This window comes from Vigna unguiculata, chromosome 11 (assembly GCF_037176805.1).
Source record: "Vigna unguiculata cultivar grain cowpea cultivar isolate G323 ecotype 2 chromosome 11, ASM3717680v1, whole genome shotgun sequence".
Taxonomy (NCBI): domain Eukaryota; kingdom Viridiplantae; phylum Streptophyta; class Magnoliopsida; order Fabales; family Fabaceae; genus Vigna; species Vigna unguiculata.
The window spans coordinates 45,059,071-45,078,823 of NC_140802.1; the positions used below are offsets into that span (position 1 = coordinate 45,059,071).

The 19,753-nt window shown below is 32.4% G+C and overlaps 3 protein-coding genes and 1 long non-coding RNA gene across 4 annotated transcripts; all 4 read left to right on the top strand.

Annotated features, from left to right (window-relative positions):
- Window positions 1-148: 148 nt before the first annotated feature.
- On the top strand, window positions 149-2,214 carry LOC114168297 (large ribosomal subunit protein eL8y). Its single transcript, XM_028053053.2, has 7 exons — window positions 149-240; window positions 422-472; window positions 572-773; window positions 1,155-1,324; window positions 1,436-1,564; window positions 1,660-1,752; window positions 1,839-2,214. The coding sequence occupies exons 1-7, from the start codon at window positions 238-240 to the stop codon at window positions 1,968-1,970; spliced, it is 780 nt and encodes a 259-aa protein (XP_027908854.1). The 5' UTR covers window positions 149-237; the 3' UTR covers window positions 1,971-2,214.
- Window positions 2,215-3,517: 1,303 nt separating this feature from the next.
- Window positions 3,518-8,076, top strand: UNG (uracil dna glycosylase). The gene is made up of 7 exons (XM_028053885.2): window positions 3,518-3,776; window positions 3,850-4,067; window positions 4,733-4,891; window positions 5,683-5,713; window positions 5,821-5,956; window positions 6,252-6,335; window positions 7,624-8,076. Exons 1-7 carry the CDS (start codon window positions 3,575-3,577, stop codon window positions 7,688-7,690), a joined length of 897 nt encoding a protein of 298 aa, XP_027909686.1. The 5' UTR covers window positions 3,518-3,574; the 3' UTR covers window positions 7,691-8,076.
- A 1,394-nt stretch (window positions 8,077-9,470) lies between these two features.
- LOC114170660 (uncharacterized) lies at window positions 9,471-11,185 on the top strand. Its single transcript, XR_003601118.2, has 3 exons — window positions 9,471-9,695; window positions 9,813-9,878; window positions 10,944-11,185. It is a non-coding gene; the product is annotated as an uncharacterized LOC114170660 (long non-coding RNA).
- Window positions 11,186-16,200: 5,015 nt separating this feature from the next.
- DWF1 (cell elongation protein / DWARF1 / DIMINUTO (DIM)) lies at window positions 16,201-19,512 on the top strand. Its single transcript, XM_028054224.2, has 3 exons — window positions 16,201-16,345; window positions 17,066-18,331; window positions 18,798-19,512. The coding sequence occupies exons 2-3, from the start codon at window positions 17,084-17,086 to the stop codon at window positions 19,251-19,253; spliced, it is 1,704 nt and encodes a 567-aa protein (XP_027910025.1). The 5' UTR covers window positions 16,201-16,345; window positions 17,066-17,083; the 3' UTR covers window positions 19,254-19,512.
- Window positions 19,513-19,753: the final 241 nt, after the last annotated feature.

The following is a 19,753-nucleotide window of genomic DNA, read 5'->3' on the forward strand; positions in this document are numbered from 1 at the left end:
ACCTTATGTATATTAGTTCAATGTAATACATTTTGTTTTAAGAAAATACTGAAATTTTTTTAATTCATGTAAATTAGTTAAATTAGCACAAATTAATTAATAATGAACACAAGAATACTATTTTCTTTTTTAACTGGGCCGAAGGGGATCTTTCCAGGCCCATTGCTCATATATAAACACAACCCTAGTTAGGGTTTTACTCAGAGCTCCTCGCATCGCCACATAGCAGCTGCAGCAATGGTGAGTCACAAAAATTCCGTGCCTCTGTTCTGAACATGTTTCGGCATTTTCTTCGATTCTATTTTATTTCATTTATACGCTTCGAATTTGTTAGCGTTGATTTAACCATTGCGTCGATTTTGATGTGAAACCTCGTCTGCATTTGTGTAATGTGTGATTCTTATTATGTTTAATTTCGTAGGCTCCCAAGCGTGGTGGAAAAGCTCCGGTTCTTGCCTCCAAGAAGAAGCCTGTATGTATCTAACTACTATGAATTCAATTAGGTTTGTGATTCCGTTTTGTTATCGGTTTTTGTTCTGATTGTGTTTTTTTTTCTGTTTTTGAATCTCAGGAGAAGGTTACTAACCCGCTTTTCGAGAAGCGTCCGAAGCAGTTCGGAATCGGAGGAGCGTTGCCGCCGAAGAGAGACTTGACTCGGTTCGTCAAGTGGCCCAAGACCGTTCAGATTCAAAGGAAGAAGAGGATTCTGAAGCAGAGGTTGAAGGTTCCTCCAGCTTTGAACCAGTTTACCAAGACACTCGACAAAAACCTAGGTCAGATTAATTTTGTATAGTATTGGATCTGATATATATTTTGTAGTTGTTATCTGAGGTAGTGTTTCTTATATTTATGTTGTTTGAGATGCGTGGTTTATTTAGATAAGTACGAAACTGTTCAAGCTAGTGTTATCAGATATGTATGTAGTGGTGACCATTAGGGAAATTAGGGTAGCGTGCTATTACGCGAAGTTATCAGTGGTTTCGATATGAAAGTTGAGAGAGTTTATCCCACTATCGCTGATGATAATTTTGATTGCTAGGTTGTTGTTATTCATTATTTTTACTGTACTTTATTTATTGAAATATAGTTATCACTTGTTTTATTTAGTATTCCCTGTTCCTGATACTGATGTTCTTTAATAACCTAATTTTCAGCAACAAGTCTGTTTAAGATCCTGTTGAAGTACAGGCCAGAGGATAAAGCAGAAAAGAAAGAGAGACTTTTGAAAAGGGCACAGGCAGAGGCTGAGGGAAAAACTATCGAGGCCAAGAAGCCTATTAATGTGAAGTATGGTCTCAACCATGTTACCTACCTCATTGAGCAGGTTGTCTTCTGTTTTATTATCACTTTGTATTTGTAGTTTACTCGTACTCCATCATTTTATTGTCATAAGTGAATAATAAGTGGCTAATGTTGTGTTTTTGTTACCTTGCAGAACAAAGCACAACTTGTTGTGATTGCTCACGATGTGGACCCAATTGAATTGGTTGTCTGGCTTCCAGCATTGTGCAGGAAAATGGAAATCCCATACTGCATTGTGAAAGGAAAGGCTCGCTTGGGAACGGTATTGTTTCGTTGTATATTGTGATTGTCATGCTGTATAACTGAATTTCAATGGCTGCTCTAATTTAATGATTGTTGTAATCCGTATCCCATCAGGTCGTCCATAAGAAAACAGCATCTGTTTTGTGCTTGACAACTGTTAAGAATGAAGATAAATTAGAGTTCAGCAGAGTCTTGGAGGCTATCAAGGTAGTGTTGATTAGTTTATTCTGTTTCTTTTATTCCTTCACTGCTCTTGTAAAATACTAATGTAACGTGTTTGACATCCCTCTCAGGCTAACTTCAATGACAAATATGACGAATACAGAAAGAAGTGGGGTGGTGGAATCATGGGATCCAAATCCCAAGCCAAAACCCGGGCAAAGGAAAAGCTTATTGCCAAGGAAGCTGCTCAGAGGATGTCTTAGGAAGAATTTCTTATATTTGGTTGCTTTGCGACTGTTATTTAGTGTGTTTTTAATGTTACTCTCCTTTACTTGGTATCTCTTTAAGAACATTTGTTTTTCACATCAGCTAGAGTATTTCGTGAAAATCTCCAGCGCAACTGTCCCTGTTTTTGCACCCAATATTATTTTGATTTTGGTAGTAAACTTTTTTACGGTACTCAATGAACGAACTGCATGTGGATGCTGTTGCATCCAATTTTTGATATTTTTTATTTTTATAATTTATGCTTCTGATTATACTTTTAACGGTATGCGTTAACGAGGTCCCCGAAGTCGGAAGTTCTACTTGTTTAATTGAATATGTAGTTATGACAGGATTTTGTTGTTAAATTTCGTATATTTAAATGAGTTAAATAATATCCATATTTAGTATAAGTATTCATTTAGTAATTTGTTGGGTGGGTTTTCTGAGCCAAAATATAAATTTAATATTGTTGAAATTTTTTATTTCGGTATTTTTCTATTTATCTATTACTGTTATGGTGTTTTTATGGTGGGTTTTGGTTGTTAAAACGGGATATTATATGTATTCATTTAAAATAAGGTAAAATTGCCTTTTTCTTTTTTAAGTCTTGTTTCAGTTATTTAAGTCTCAGTACTTTTGATGTTTTAAAATTAATTTAACGATAATGAAGTAGAAAAGATTAATGTAATATATCTCTTTTTCAAAGAAAATAATTTACTTTATTTACCCTACATTTTTCAATATGCATAGTAAATTTAGGTCGCTAGATTGTTATTTCTCACATGTTTAGGTAGTTTTGGACGGAAAAGGAATAGGACCAACCATTTTTCTTTGTTTGTTTACATAACTATTTCTTAAAAAAAACTGGAAAATAGGATGTGAATATTACCATTGTAAATGGAACTAGTATTTTGATTTTTGTTTTATATACACAAGTTTTTCTTAAAGAATGGACATTCCATCAACTTATTTTATTAAATCATTGATAATCTGAGTAAGGCATAGAAGTGTTTTTTATTTCCGATATGTTAGTTTTTTATTACTAGTGATTTTAAAAAAAACTGTCTTTTAATTCATTACAAGGACGTAGAGTGCACAATTTATTTATTTTATTATATGAACAATCATTTTTTTTTTTTGCTGTAAACATTAGAAATCTTAGTTTATACTTGTAGGGAAAGAATAAATATTTAGTGCTAGCATTTATATATCTTTTTCGAATAAATATAAACTCAAATGGAAGTTAAAGGAACAAAATAGATATTAGATAAAATAAACAAATATAAGGTAAAAATCAACATCACATAATTATTTAATCAAATGGATGCCCTAAAACAATATATATATTATTATAACTAAATTAAAGAAATATGTTAGTGAAGTGGATAAAAAATGACAGATTAGAAGAACGGATAAGAAATTTAAGAATCTCTGGTGAAATATATATGTATATATATATATATATATATATATATTATTTTTTTTCTTACGCATACGTATTTTGAAGGCATGCATATAAATGTCACCTGAAAAGTGCGGAAAAGAACTAAAACAAAAACATTCCTGTGTTTACTTTCCCGCCATTGCGAAGAGGAACGAAATGGCTTCCAGAACCCTAACGGACTTTTTCCAACCCGCTTCGAAGCGCTTGAAGCCCACGCTCCCCCGATCCTGCAAATCCGATGACGCCAACGCCTCCACCCTCTCTGTGGACCAGAAGTCGCGCGTGGAATACAACAAGCTCCTCGCCAAGTCCAAGCGGAATCTCAAACTCTGCGTCGAGAGGGTCTCCAAGACCAAAGGTAACTTCTGTCGTTTTGGAAATGCAATGCGTTAGTGATGGTTCAAAACGCAGCGTTTTGTTACGGTTCGTAGGTCTAACTGGCGTGAAGCTTGAGGAGTTGCTGGTGGAAGAAACATGGTTGGACGCTATCCCTGGAGAACTTCAGAAACCATATGCTCTCACTCTCTCGAAGTTTGTGGAAAGTGAGATTTCGAGCGGCGACGACGTCGTATACCCTCCCACGCACTTGATTTTCAACGCTCTTAACTCTACCCCTTTCGATAGAGTCAAAGCTGTCATCCTTGGCCAGGTTCGTCCATTTTTGTTGGGTTTTTCTCTCATTATATGTTGCCTTTGATTTTTGTTTCGATAAACTTGTTGGTATTCACCAGAGAAGAAAACAAAAATTAAAAATACAATACTTTTTTCCCATAAATTTAGAATAAACTTATACAGCATGTTTGGAAAAGTTTGTTTTTTTGCTTAAATTTCAATAATTTTTATGAAAAATAAGTTTACAAAATATGTTTGAGTTTCGGGCTGGAATTTAGTAAGAAACTTGTAAAAAAATGATTTTTTTATTATTGCATTCTGACAAAACAAATTATAATTCAATGTTTGTTATAATTGATTATGAAAATAGTTTAATTTTCGTCTTTGTTCCAAGCATTTCCTTAACTTTAGTAGAAGCTCCCTAACGAGTTTTTAGAGGGCGACATGATCGCAATTGTTGTCAGGTTACCTGAACATGTTTTCTGATTCCTGCAGTTTCAAGAAACATGACAAAACTGCAATTGCATCTTCAACTGGAAATTATGTTTAAAAGCTGATGTGCATAAATTACTTTTGAACTAATAGAAGAAGTTCAATTTTGTTTTTTCTTTCTTTCTCTTTTAAGTATATTTTTTGGGAAATTTATCCAACGACCCAGATTGACTCTCTTTTAGTGATTTGTGGGTTTTGTTTAATGTTTAGGACCCTTATCATGGACCTGGTCAAGCTATGGGGCTTTCATTCTCAGTTCCTGAGGGAATCAAAGTCCCTTCAAGTTTGGTGAATATATTCAAGGAGCTTCACCAAGACATTGGTTGCACCATTCCACCTCATGGAAATCTTCAGAAATGGGCTGTGCAGGTACTTTCTGCGGCATTCATCTGAGTTATGTGAGGGATTTGTCTTTTTTCAAATATTGCAAATGGTACTTTCAAATGGATTGATTTCAATTTTATCCCCTTCTTATTTACAACCATGCACAGAACCTGTTGTATTTCTTGCTAGTGTCTGACTAACTAGTACTCGCTGTATAGTTTTTTAAAAGAATGGTGATCGATGTATATTAATTATTTTATGGATGAATGCTTGATAAGTACATAAAGTGTCATGCGTGATGAAGCTCAGCCTTTCTCGTGTTTTGTTAGTTCTTTGTGTGTTTGGTTCATCTTCTATGATATGTTTAGTTTGGGTAACTTTTTACAAGTACTTATGTGGTAACTAAATTATGAGGTATAATGGATCAAATTTCTGGTATAACTTGACATCAGTTTATGTACTTTAGTTTTGTCAAGAAATTCCCGCATCTAAATTTTGTAAGAGCTAAAATCCATAAATTGATTTTAACAAATGAGAGAAATTTGTTTCATTTTAACTCTTTATTTCTTCTGTAATAAGAACTTTTACAAAACTTTATCCAAATTAAGGCAGTATATTTAATGGTTAAGGCCTCTTAAACCATTCCTTCAAATGTTTTGTGTGATTTGAAGATCGAATGTATGTCAAATAGAAAGATGGATTGTTGTAGAAGTTTGACGAGTTTGTGTTCTGAAAGCTAAGTTATTTCAGTGTAGATATTTTAACATAATGTATGACTACGTTCTGTGAGAGTAGTTTTTGAAATACCATATCTGATCATTTGAACTTTATTTCAGGGTGTTCTCATGCTCAATGCTGTTCTCACAGGTTAGACTTTTAATTTTTGTTGACTTCTAATCAAGTATGTTGATGACTTATTATTTTATCCTTGTATTCTAGTGTGTACTTTACTAGTATTAACCTTTTTATTTCAGTCAGGAAGCATCAAGCAAATTCTCATGCCAAAAAAGGCTGGGAACAATTTACTGATGCTGTTATCAAGACAATCTCACAGAAGAGGGAGGGAGTTGTGTTTCTGTTGTGGGGAAATTCTGCTCGGGAGAAATCCAGGTACTACAACTGTTTAACACCGTAGCAAATCTTTGGAACCAACCAGCAAATAGTCACCTTGGTTTTCAGTAGTTTCCTTTACAAATTTTCCAAAGCCTGCATAGAAAGATAAATAATGCAGTAAGTTTTTATTTTTGAGATATGGATGATCAAGTTACTGCAACTGTGCATTTATTAACTGCAGGCTGCTTTTTGGAAATTGTTTTTTTAAACTAAATTGGATGCTTTTCTTTCCTTGCCTGGAAGATAAATTCTGTGAAAGTAGTTGATAAACTTGTGATTGTCATATTCACAGGTTAATTGATGGAACAAAGCATCACGTTCTTACAGCCGCACATCCTTCTGGTTTGTCTGCACATAGAGGCTTCTTTGGCTGCAGGTAAAGTAGCATTTAATCTTGGGAAAAAAAATTTAGTACCTGTACTTTTGGAGAAAATTTAGTACCTGTACTTTAGGAGAAAATTTAGTACCTGTACTTTAGAAAACATGTGACCGCTCTTCCAACTTTGACAGTAATAAGTTGTCACTAAATGTTCAATTTATGCATAAAAAAGGACTAATTCATCAATTACAAAAGTTATAGGATTAAAGCCAAGTTTAACAGAAACTGCAGGGATTAAGAACCCATTTTTCCAGTGAATCTTTGTTGATATTGCTGTGTGTGAAGTAACATGTTGAAACTTCTAATTGTTTTGCATTGTTTGTATAATATATTAACCAGACATTCATGACCATGATTTATGTTTATGAAAAGAACAAATGAATAGGCTAACTGCTAATATAAAGAACTTCTGATTTGGAAGGAATATTTGCAACACTGAATGCTTTCTGTGAGCGTGTTAAATTAGTTTACTTGTATGATACTTGATAACTTCTTACATTTATAAAAAATAATTGTTTCAAAATACTTTCTTTTGGTGTCTGCAACATTAAAAAAATGCAAACATTTACATTGTGTCTGTCTGGATGAGGGATTTCAATAATTCTAGAATTGAAATAGATTATATTTGAATTAATTGTAATTGAATTCTTTTCATTTTTTTGAATATCTTGTTTGGTTAAAGTAATTGGATTTCTCTTTTAAGATAAAATTTCATCTCAAAGTATTTATTTAAAAATTTAAAAAGTTAAAAATTGAACTTAAAAAGATAGTCAAATTTAGATATTCAAATAATATTTAACAAATTAATTTTTTAGTTATTTAAAATATCTTATAAAATTCCCTGAATTTAAAATTTCTTTTAATTTTTTCATCTAAACAACTCATTTTACTTCAAAACAAATTTTAAATTATTCAAATATACTATTATTAGGATGTATTTGGTCAGGTGGTTAAGTGCAAAGTAGTAAGCAAACAATTTGAGATATATTTGAACACATAAAATTCTATAATTCATTGTCATTTTCTTTATTGTATTTAAGTGCAGTCACTAGGCCTTTCACAGTCCAACACTACCAGGGCTTTCATTAGTCGTTCGCATAGTGGTTAATGTAATACATCTGATGCATGTTCTGTTCCCCGGGTATATGGAGCCATATTTTGGTTAGATTTTCTAGATTAGTAAAGTCAAACTTAGATCTTGAGATGCAATTGGTATTTCAAAAAAACAACTGATCAATTCTTTATTAATACATTTCATTCTGTTTATTTAAATTTATCTGAGCAGGCACTTCTCTCGCACTAACCAACTTCTGGAGCAAATGGGGAGTGATCCCATAGATTGGCAACTATAATTTTTAAGGGAGTATTTCGAGGATCATTTTTGAAGTCAACTTCCTTTAATGTATATACGATTATGTCGATTGCACATCTACCTAGAAACATGTTTTTTTGTCAATAGTTTGGCTATGCGGTGCTTTTCCCTTGATGTAATTACTGTAGTTTGGGATTTTGGCTTAACTAGGTTTCTGTCGGATACTAAGGGTCTGTTTGGATAGGCACTGCGGGGATTGATATGGAAAATTGATTGGTCCTTAAAAGAGGATATGTGTAGTTGAGCGTTGGAGAATTGATAACGCAAAAGTAAGGGTCAGTTGATTTTTATTTAGTGTGATATTTTTATTTTTTAATTAATTTTGGAAATTAAATACAAATTAATTTTAATCAATTTGATACACAATCACGATGTCGGAAAAGTTTGCTTATGTTTGGCGGTTTGAATTGATTCTAAAAATTGAGTCTGGTGCCTCCTACGTGAAACCAGACATGCTCTAAATTTGTTACGGTGGTGGTGATTCTTCAAAAGATTTTATATATACTAGCAAAAATGCATAGGTTCGTTTGTATTTTTTAATTTTCACATAAATTTAAATTTAGATAAATTATATTTACTTTTGAGATATATAATTAATTTTTAAATAAAATAAATGTTAAAAATAAAAAATAATGATTAAAAGTAAATTATTTATAAAATAATCATTAAGAATAAAAGTGAAAAATAAAATATGGATAAAAAAGAGTGAATCCTATATTTTTATAAATATATCAGAGCATTTTCTTTTTTCAAATAAAGATCATGCTTTTGTGTATGCGGGAGACAAGTTTTAAACGTTAGATCTATATCGGTTTTGTTTTCTAATTGAAACAAATATTTGTATTGATATTTGTTATTTTGATTTCAGATCCACGCATCAGACTAAAACAAGAATTGTACGATTGATTTCATCGATTACAATGAAACCTAAGACTGTGCTTAATTGAAGATGCCTGAATAATTAATTCTAAATAACTTTAAAACAATTGTCAATAATTAAAAGCTCTATTGATTAGCATTATAAATCATTTCTTAATGGCAAATTCGAGATATATTGCATATTGAAAATATGAATTTCAAGTATAATGTAAATTATACGGAAAAAATAGGTAAATTCTAATTATATAAATACAAATTTAATTGTGATTCCAAAATATGATTTATGCATTGAATTTTATTTATCGGAAGTTTTAATTAAAATGCAATTTACGTATTAAAATATTATTTATTATTATTAGTTTCATAAGGTTTAGTAATGTCGCGTGTAATACATAAATAAAATAAAATATTGTAGATTGTTAAGCTCAATTACGTGATAATACAACAGTTAAACTCGTCAAAATTAATTAACTGAGTTTTTCTTTTATCAGTGAAAATTTTAAAAATTATAGCAACTGGACGAAGGAAGAACAATGAAACAATGCTGTCTGGATAGTACAACGTTAAAAAAAATACTGAATCATTACACATGAAATGAAACTGCATAGACAGTTGTATGTTTGACGTAAAGAGGTTTTAAGAGTAAAAGTTAATAAGCTCGTTGTGTGTTACATTAGAGTCACGTGGAATCCACGTGGCTTCATGTAACCTAATAAGTCTGCCACACTTTCACCCACAAACACCCATCCTTTAACCACGTGCTTTCATGGTACATCATTATGCCAACCCACACTTTCGATGCATTTCTCAAATTTATTTTTTTCTAAAATTTGCATAAAATCAAATATTAAGAACACACGTGCATCGTTTGCTTAACCCAATTTCTGTTAACTATGTGATACCCTTCTTTTTTTCAATTTCTCCCTCTTAGACAAAAACAACACACCATACCCATCTCTCTCGGCTTTTCTGCTCTCCAACTTTCTCCCAATCTCTTTTCTCAACTTTGCTGTCATCTCACAGTCTCATTGTTCATGCTCAAATTCGGGAAGAACCAACCCAACAGGACCCTCGGCAGCTTCCTCCCTCGGCTCCCATTCTCCTAGGTAGGTTTCATCTTTAATTGGGTTCAATTCCAACTAGAATTCACTAGCTAACCTCTGAATTATGGGTTTGATCGTGTAATTCTTCATTCTCCATGTCTTGGTGATGGATCTTCTTAGGTTAAGCTGAAAGTTCCGCTCCCTTGTTATTCACTTGACTCCATCAAACTAATTCTTGGCAAAAAGGTAAGGGAAGCTAACATCTCACTCTAATTTCGCAAATGAATCATAGATTAGGGGTAGAATTACATGAATTGTATGTTGTTCGAAAAGTATGAACGTTTGAGTGTGGTAAATTTCGAGTGTGGCATGAACTGTGTGGTTTGCATGTGGAAACAGATTGAAAATTCTGATGGTTTCGCCCAGGCGAGCAGCTCTCGCCTGAGTGAAAATACCAGAAGCTCACCCCTAATGTTGTACAAGGTCTCGCCTAGGCGAGCTGGTTTCGCTTGAGCGAGAGTCAATCTCGTCTAGGCGAGATAGTTTAGCCTGAGCGAGAATTCGCTCAGATTTTGGGGTACCCTCTATTTGGGGTCTCGCCCAGGCGAAAGTGACTCGTCTAAGCGAGACAACTCTCTAGCTCATGCGAGATCCTCTAGCTTGAGCAAGATTCACTGCAGAGTTTAAGTTCCTTCCCTATTTCTGACTAAATGAAGCTGTGTTCAATGGATTTTTGTGATTATGGCTTATCTAATATGTGATTTTATGCATGATGGTTTGTGTGAAATTGGTATGTATGAGAATGTGTTGGAGTTAGGATTTCAAGGGAAATTCTAAGAAAGATGATTTTAGTGAATGTAAGGACATGAGGACTCTTATTGGTGGCATCCTGACGCTCCTAATAACCATTAAGACTCATGTAGAGTATAATGGATTATGTCGGGAGGAGTAGTAGGAGGTCCTGGTCTATGGACCCGATCCGTCATAGACATGAAGGGGACTTACCTTGGGAGTGGTTGGGTGAATACCCCTTGTGCCTAAAACTCTGCAGAGTTTGGGAATCGTCACAAGTGCAAGCCACCGAGAGCTCCAATGTCACTTACATAATCTGGATATCGAGTCTAGAATGGTGATGTTGTGTTATGGTTGTGGTGATTTGGATGATTCTGATAATTGTGTGATCGACCCTGACTGATGTTTAACTATTAAATTGCATGATTTCTTCTTATTTAAGTTAGCTTACCCTTCTTGCATATGTGTGTTCTGTGTGTCTTCTGTTAAGTGATCACCCTTATTGAATGGTGTGAGCAGTTAAAAGTGCAGGTGAGGATACACCCCTCCTGGATAGGAGTTGAGTGGTGTTTGGACGCTTCCAGCAGTAGTTGCCACCTTTAGTTTTGCTTAGATGTTTTGGAAGTTTTATAATCATTTTCTAAGTGTAGGCTGTATGTATAGGCAATACATGTATAGTTATTTTGAGGATGACTGTATTGTTACCTTATACTGGTCTATTACTATCTTCTGTTTTTGAATTATCATAATTTAATGTTTTATTTGATAGCCTAAAAAGTATTAAAACGAGATGGTACAAACTACTTATCACCTAATATTTTACTATGATTTAATTAATTTAGAGTCTTTCATTAATTTTGATATTTTTAAATTATATTTTCTTTTTATTGAATTTTGAAACTTTTTAAATAAATATTTGGTGTTTAATTTCATTGTTGTCAAATGAGATGATGCATATTATTATAGTATTATTATTATTTACGCTCTGTGTGAAAAATAGAAAAAATTGTTACTTGAAGTATCTAAAATCTATACATTTTTTAATTAAATATTTATCATTTATTTTTGTTCTTAAGTATGTCGTTTTAAGCATAATACAACTCATTCATCAATAAAAATAAATCTGTAAAATCATATATTTTTTTAAGAAAATGGCATTGTTTCGTATTTTTTAAATTGAACATTACTACAAAATTTAAATCAATAATATGGAAAATAAAATAATGTCTTTTAATCAATATAATTAGGATTTTATACCTTCATTTTTTCTATTGTTAAAGTTTTTTATATGATCCTTGAGATTGAAAAAATCAAACAACCACTTACTTCAATTAATGATGAAAAATTGATTCAAATATATAAAAAGGTTAAACATTTAATAAAATAAAAAAGAATTAAAAATATTCCAAATTTATACAAAAAAAAAAAACTTAGAATTTAACTAAACCAACAAGTAATTTGAACTCACTTATCAGAGTTAAAACTCCTTTATTCCATATCTTGGTTTTCTTTTTTTTGGTTTTTTTAGCTTCCTATTATGCGACCAATCATTGTATGATTAATCATTTTCCTCTTTTGACTTAGTATAATGGTATTCATTAATGAAAAATATAAATGCAAAGGGCTTGGTTGCAATTACAGTTCTTAAATGATGTAGGACATCACAATCAGGTGATGCTCGTTACTTTTACTTCATGTGGATATTGTTTTTTTGCTGTCTCATTTAGGAACACTTCCTTATTGCCACATGGGGCCCCTCACTGTAAGATTTTTGCATTATGGTCCCTACCCCACTCCTATTTATCTCCATAAAATAACAAAGTGGAGGTTACAACCACATGTCTTTGATATCATCGCCCAAGCCCAAAAGATGACAGGGTAATATTTTTAAGAATATTCTTGAAAAAGTTAAAAAAAACATATAATTATTTAATACGTTCATCTTTTGGAATAATAATTGTATTCGATATTTTATATTTTATTTTTTGTATTTTTAAAAGCAACCCACACTAAATTATTTTACATGTTATTAGTAATCCCATGTTTGTTGTAAACAACATTAGATAGATGTTTTTACGTTTGTTATGATTTTATTTTTTTTAAATTGATGGATAAAAATATATTTAAATTATTCTTGTATCAGATATTTTGTAATGTTAGACTATTATTCGTATCGGAATAAACCTCTAATTGAAGTATAAGAAAGATGTGAGTTCATTGATTAATAGAGTCAAAAAGCTAGGAAGAGTAGTTTAAAAGTTGTAAATAATTTGTAATAAATAATTTAATACACTCTCTTCTTTTTAACTTTGAAATGTTTTATGGATAAAACTACGAAGAAGCTCTAAGCTTTAAAACTAGTAATATATGGAACGGGATGGTATATTATAACGATGCTATTTCACTATATTGTAAATAAATAAATAAACTTTGTTTATACTTCTGAAATATACTTCAAATATTGTGAAAGCAAAATTATACTTAAAATATTTATACTCTGTCGAAATCTTAACCTAACCATGCACACGTAAGCAATTTCTTACCTACTATGAAATATTACTTAAGTTATGTAGATCATGAGAAATAATTTAAATAGAAACTCAACGATCTGGTTAACCAATATCTTAAACAACCGTTAAAAAAAGTTTACTAAAAGTCTTGAAAAATGATTAAAATTTGTACATAAAACACATTTTCAAGAGTGAAATATGTTTTTATCCTTAATTTTAAATAAAAGTTGAAATTAGTCATTTTTAAAAAAATTTATCAAATTCAGTCGCTCAATTTTATAAATGTGTGGATTTAGTCATTTTAATTAAATTTTGTTAAGTTTATTTAACATTTCAAACATATTTCAATATAACATTTGAGTTTGTTTATACCATTTGATATATTTTTACTCTGATATTAGGTGAGAAACATGAAACGTTAAATAAACTTAAAAATTTAATTAAAATGATTAAATTCATGTATTTTTAAATTCAGAGACAAAATTTAACTAAAATTTAAAAAATAATTAATTCTAATTTTGAATAAAAATTAAAAGACAAAAACATATCTAAAATAAAAAGCCAGCTGTAATCTCTTAATTAGTGGACAATCAAAACCAATCAGATAATGATACTTTAATGCACTTTTACTTTTAATTATCATTTTAATTTATTTTGATTTTTTTAATGATATTGAATCTGATTGGAGTAATTATAAAAATAAAAGAAAAAAAATGTTTTCGAGGCACAGCGTTATTATTAGCGTTTGTTTTAGAAAAGAAATAACATTTATTACTAAACAAACAATTCTAACGTTGCAGTGGTTGCGTGTCTGTAAGTCACATGGTGGGGACACATTCCACGTGATTCAGGAACAGAGTGCCAATGAAATAATGAAATTTGTTTGCTTTGCCCTTTTTACGTTGAGATTCTAATCTTTTAGATCTCATTTTTTCCATTTTTATTTTCCTTTTTCTATTTCATGCATATCAATACGACAAACTTTGAATATACTTTACTTTCTACAGATTTATCTTTCTGAAAGGCCCATTTTCTACCTTCTTCACAGTCAAAATATCTACCATAAAAAAAATCATATCATTCTTTTTTATTTTATTCGAAGATTGTGACATAAAAGTAAAATAAAATGATACAGACTCGTACTTTCATTAAATCAACGGCTGTACTGGTTTTAGAAATTGCAATTATATGTTTTTAAGTAGAGCTTTCAAAACATGTAACACGGCTTCATCCGGCTCGATTTATCATAGGTTGATGATTTAGTAAACTTGGTTCACTTTTTCGCAAGTCAAAAAAATTTGAATTCGGCTGGACTCATCACGGGTTGGCTCACGGGTTCACTTAATTAAAAAAAATTATTTTTTTATTATTTTTTTTTTCTGTCAAAATTAAATTGTAATTATAATTAAAGTCTAAATAAACTTTCATACAATCCAAACACAAACCAAAGTAAAAAAAATACAAATTATTTATGTGTTGTATAAAAAAAACAACTTAACATGGCCCAAATGTAAAGCTCAACTTAATAAAAAAAATAAAAACACTTGTGTGACCCTTTTATCTGCTGGTTGGTGAGCCGGTTCAACCTGGATGAGCCGAGTTCTAAATGAGTCGAGTCAAAAATCAACATGTATTAAAATTTGTAAACAAATTTTAACTCAACCCGACCCAACTTGTGTGACCCTTTTATCTACAGGTTGGTGAGTCAACCCGGCTCACCACGGGTTCAACCCGGATGAGCCGGGTTCTAAATGAACCGAGTCAAAAATCAACCCTATTGAAATTTATAAACAAATTTTAACCCAACCCGACCCGAATCCGTGGTGAGCCAAATTGACTCGCGGATTCCAACCCATTTTGACAGTTCTATTTTACCAATTGTAAAATGTAATCCTTAATTTATTCAACTAGAATTATCAATTAGTTAATTAAAGATTTCAAAAAATATTTTACAGTAATAAATGAAAAGTTAATTAATAGTAATGTGTATTAATTTTTTTCATTTTGAAACTGAAATATTTATGATATTTATTGACTAATTGATATTAATTTTACAGCTAATAATTGACATTTATGATATTTATTTTCCATACAGTGCAATAAATGTGTTTTTTAATGTCGGGGGTTATTTTTCTTAATATTTGCTTCTCAGATGTTTTTTCTAAAATGCTAACCATGATGAACATATAATTAATGATTATTAATTTAATATTGAAAATTAATATAATTAACTATATTGTGAATTCGTATAACATATTTTCTAAAAATAAAAGTACTTTTTGAAATTTATAAGTAATATATTTTCAAAGTCTATGATAAAAAGTAAGAAAACTTATTTTTCTGGCACTTTAGGGCTTTTTCGGTGAATGTTTGAAATAAAGACGTTGAAAGGATTGAAAAGTATAGCTTCTAATGTTTAAAAATAAAAAATTTCTTTTGAAATTTCTAACATCATTAAAATACATTTTTTCATTATTTAATTCATATTTTAATTGTTTTTTTTAATTCTTTTAGATATTTAACAATATTTTTATTAGTTTAATTTTATTAATATTTAATTATATTTTAATTTTTAATAATATTAAAATATAATTATTTTATTATTTTAATTTTTTATTAATGTATATTAAATGTATATTAATTATTTTTAATCAATAAATGTTATTATTATTTTTTATTTACTAAGAAAAAGATCGTAATGATTATTTTGATAGTATTTTATTTATAACCGATAAAAAAAACAATACTACTCCAAAATATATAAAAAAGTATATTCGTTATCCATAAAATTATGCTTACATTTGTCATTAACACTTCAAAATTGAAAGTAAAAAACAAGAGATTTATGAACTAAGTTACATTAATTTGTTAATTTGAAAAAGAAAAATGCCTAAGTTAAAAAAATAAAATAAAATTATCGAGGTTTGCAATCATACTTACACACACTACTACTAGTCTAACAGCTAGACTACCCTAATAAAGTTAAATCTGAGGAATAAAGAAAACATGTGATACATTCATTAATGGATTTAAAGAACTTTAAGAAAATAACATATAATCTCAATTTAATAAAATATAAGTTGAATAATTAATTTTTTTATTTAACAGAGTATTATTACAGTCCATCTTCTGTAATGAATTTATCACGTTTTAAAGCAGTTAGATCCAAAAATCGCGAGCAAAGTAATAGTGTTTTCCAGCGAAACGCACTCTCTTAACACCATTATTTATTAGAAGTAGTCATTGTAGAATAAAACACAAGATGGAGGACCGAAGCAGTAATTAGAATAAGGACCTAAGTGTAAATTACCGAAGATTTTACTGTGCACTGTAGAGTGGAATAAAAAGCCAGCACACTCTTTCTCATTCACTCTCACTCTCGCAACTGCGGCCTCACTCTCACTCTCTCAGGTCTCTCCCTCTCTCTGTTCTCCGTTTTTTCTTCTGTTTGGATTCATGCTATGCAGATTTGTTATGCTTTTCTTCTGTTTGGATTCTTACTCTGAGCTTTTCGATCTTTTCTTCTCTTTGCATTCTGATTTTCTTCTCAAGCCTTTTCTATTTTTGTTTTTTCTTCTCAAGGATTCACCGGATTTGGTTCAAACCACGCCACCAAATCTAATAGAACAATCTCTTTCGCTTCGTCGATTTTCTAACCTACGTTTTTTATTTTCGTTACTTCCATTTTCAGGCTCTATTCGCATTTTCCGTTGCGTAGGGTCTCAGATCTTTGCTATACACTGTCAGTTTTTCATGATTTTTCCGATTATTCGCCGTTTCACGCGCGTGCAACGAGTTCTGTTTTAAATTATGGCTTCTTTCGAAGCAGTTTTTGCGTTGTCTCTAATAGCGGTTCGATATATCATAAGAATACGTCACAATTGTGGTCACCACACTTTAACCTCTACTTTGTGGCCAAATCACGTTTGGTTGTGACGTTTGCATTATAGTAATTCTGTTGAGGATTTTGTCGTAATGGCTGCGAATTTGCATGACTTGATAGTATTTGTAGTACTGAATGGAGTTATTCTGTCTTTTCATTTAGTCTACTTGTGTGCAGTTATTTTTTTTGTGTTTGTTGGTAACTGTCGATTTTAGACTTTTGGTGATGTAATTTTGGTGATGTGGCAGGAGTAAATCATCTTAACGATGTCGGATCTTGAGGCTCCCTTGCGCCCGAAGAGGAAGAAGATTTGGGTGGACTACTTTGTTCAGTTTCGATGGATCCTTGTTATTTTTGTGGTCCTTCCCATATCCTTCACCATTTATTTCCTCACGTACCTTGGGGATGTGAGATCTGAGTGGAAGTCCTATAAGACCCGTCAGAAGGAGCATGATGAGAATGTGAGGAAGGTTATAAAGCGTCTCAAACAGAGAGATCCATCCAAGGATGGTCTTGTCTGTACTGCTCGTAAGCCCTGGATTGCTGTTGGGATGCGAAATGTTGACTACAAGAGAGCCCGCCATTTTGAAGTTGATTTGTCCGCTTTCAGGAATATACTTGATATCGACCGAGAACGGATGATTGCAAGAGTGGAGCCTCTGGTCAACATGGGACAGATCTCGAGGGCGACCGTACCCATGAATCTTTCCCTTGCTGTCGTGGCCGAGCTTGATGATCTCACTGTCGGTGGTCTCATTAACGGCTATGGAATAGAAGGAAGCTCCCACAAATATGGCCTTTTCTCTGATACTGTGGTGGCCTACGAAGTTGTGTTGGCTGATGGTACTCTTGTTAGAGCCACCAAAGACAATGAATTCTCTGATTTGTACTATGCCATTCCCTGGTCTCAGGGCACACTCGGCCTTCTTGTTGCTGCTGAGATTAGGCTTATTCCCGTTAAGGAGTACATGAAGCTAACCTACAAACCTGTTGTTGGCAACCTGCAAGATCTCGCACAGGCGTACTGTGATTCTTTTGCTCCAAGAGATGGAGACCAGGATAATGAGGAGAAGGTTCCAGACTTTGTTGAAGGAATGGTTTATACTGCCACAGAGGGTGTGATGATGACGGGAAGATATGCTTCAAAGGAAGAGGCCAAGAAGAAGGGGAATAAGATAAACAGTGTAGGGTGGTGGTTTAAACCCTGGTTCTATCAGCATGCACAGACGGCACTGAAGAAAGGAGAGTTTGTAGAATACATTCCCACCAGAGAATATTATCACAGGCACACAAGATGCTTGTACTGGGAGGGAAAGCTCATCCTCCCATTCGCTGATCAATGCTGGTTTAGGTTTCTGTTTGGCTGGTTGATGCCACCAAAGGTTTCTCTCCTCAAGGCAACTCAAGGTGATGCTATAAGAAACTATTATCACGAAATGCACGTAATCCAGGACATGCTTGTTCCTTTGTACAAGGTGGGAGATGCTTTAGAATGGGTTCACCGTGAGATGGAGGTAAATCTTCTTACCCAACGTTAATAGTGTTCTACATTGTTTTTTCGGACTGTTTGTTTGAACTAGATAAAGTTGTTTTTAATAATATGAATCAGAAGTTGAGGCTGAACACTAACAGTTACTTTGGAGGCAAAGGTCATTTTCGTTGTCTGTTATGTTCTAATTAAACTAGATCCCATGTTTTTTATCCCCAACTCACTGTTTTGTATTAACATCTGAACTAATTCCTGTCTCGTTTTTATAACACGTGAAGGATTTGATTACCTCTCGTCAATATTCAAGAAATAGTATTCTACTTTTCTGATGCATGTGATGTTACTTATTTGTCTGAGTTGTACTAGTTTATATGGTATTTCAATTAAAGTTGATATTTCTATTTGTTGTCTCTGGAATTTATTTTTCTTATATAACCCAGTTGGTGCTGTCGTATATTTGGTTTCTTACACTGTTGATTTTCAATACACAGGTATACCCCATTTGGCTCTGCCCACACAAAATGTTCAAGCTGCCTATCAAAACTATGATTTACCCAGAGCCAGGGTTCGAACTACATCGTAGGCAGGGAGACACCCAAACTGCTCAAATGTACACAGATGTTGGAGTTTACTATGCACCAGGTCCTGTTCTCAGGGGTGAGGTATTTGATGGGGCAGAAGCAGTGCGTAAGATGGAGAGCTGGTTGATTGAAAACCACGGTTTTCAACCACAGTATGCTGTGTCCGAGCTGTCGGAGAAAAGCTTCTGGAGGATGTTTGATGCTGGTTTATATGAGAGTGTTAGGAGGAAGTACGGAGCTGTTGGAACCTTTATGAGTGTATACTACAAATCTAAGAAGGGAAGGAAAACTGAGAAGGAGGTACAAGAAGCAGAGCAAGCGCACCTTGAAAATGCATATGCAGAAGTTGATCAACCAGTAGACTGATCTTTCATTTTATTCATCTGATGGTAGAACTTTTTTTTGCATCTCAGGCAGGATTTTAATTTTGATTCATCTGATGGTAGATTTTTATGGCTTTTTTATTCCGCATTTATGGTTTTGCCGTGTAATTTTTCACCACTGGCTTCGGATAGCCTTAGTTGCTGTTTTGGTGTTCCTATTGTTATTTCGTGAATTATGAATTATGTGGACTTAACATGATGTTTTCAAGTGATTTAGACTGAAATGGTTAACTTCTTGAGTAGATTCTGTACAAATAAAATGCTTTTGCAGAAGCGCAACGGCCTAGTCAACTCCTCCTTCCACCGGCTGCTGCACGTAGATATGCACTCTGTATCCCGGTAACTTGGTCCTACCCCATTTTAGTCCTTCAAACATCCTCTGCTCTAACTCAGGTTGTTCACTTCGTAAATTACCTTTTACACTGCGAAGTCGATTCTTCATTCACTGATTTGAGAACAAACAACATATATTTGATTGATGTT

Coding starts and splice junctions, on each gene's coding strand:
- LOC114168297 (XM_028053053.2), top strand. Junction 473..571: donor TTGCCTCCAAGAAGAAGCCT/GTATGTATCTAA, acceptor TTTGAATCTCAG/GAGAAGGTTACTAACCCGCT. Junction 1,325..1,435: donor TTACCTACCTCATTGAGCAG/GTTGTCTTCTGT, acceptor GTTACCTTGCAG/AACAAAGCACAACTTGTTGT.
- UNG (XM_028053885.2), top strand. CDS start 3,575: ATGGCTTCCAGAACCCTAACGGACTTTTTCCAACCCGCTTCGAAGCGC. Junction 5,714..5,820: donor GCTCAATGCTGTTCTCACAG/GTTAGACTTTTA, acceptor TTTTTATTTCAG/TCAGGAAGCATCAAGCAAAT. Junction 6,336..7,623: donor AGAGGCTTCTTTGGCTGCAG/GTAAAGTAGCAT, acceptor TTATCTGAGCAG/GCACTTCTCTCGCACTAACC.
- DWF1 (XM_028054224.2), top strand. CDS start 17,084: ATGTCGGATCTTGAGGCTCCCTTGCGCCCGAAGAGGAAGAAGATTTGG. Junction 18,332..18,797: donor GGGTTCACCGTGAGATGGAG/GTAAATCTTCTT, acceptor TTCAATACACAG/GTATACCCCATTTGGCTCTG.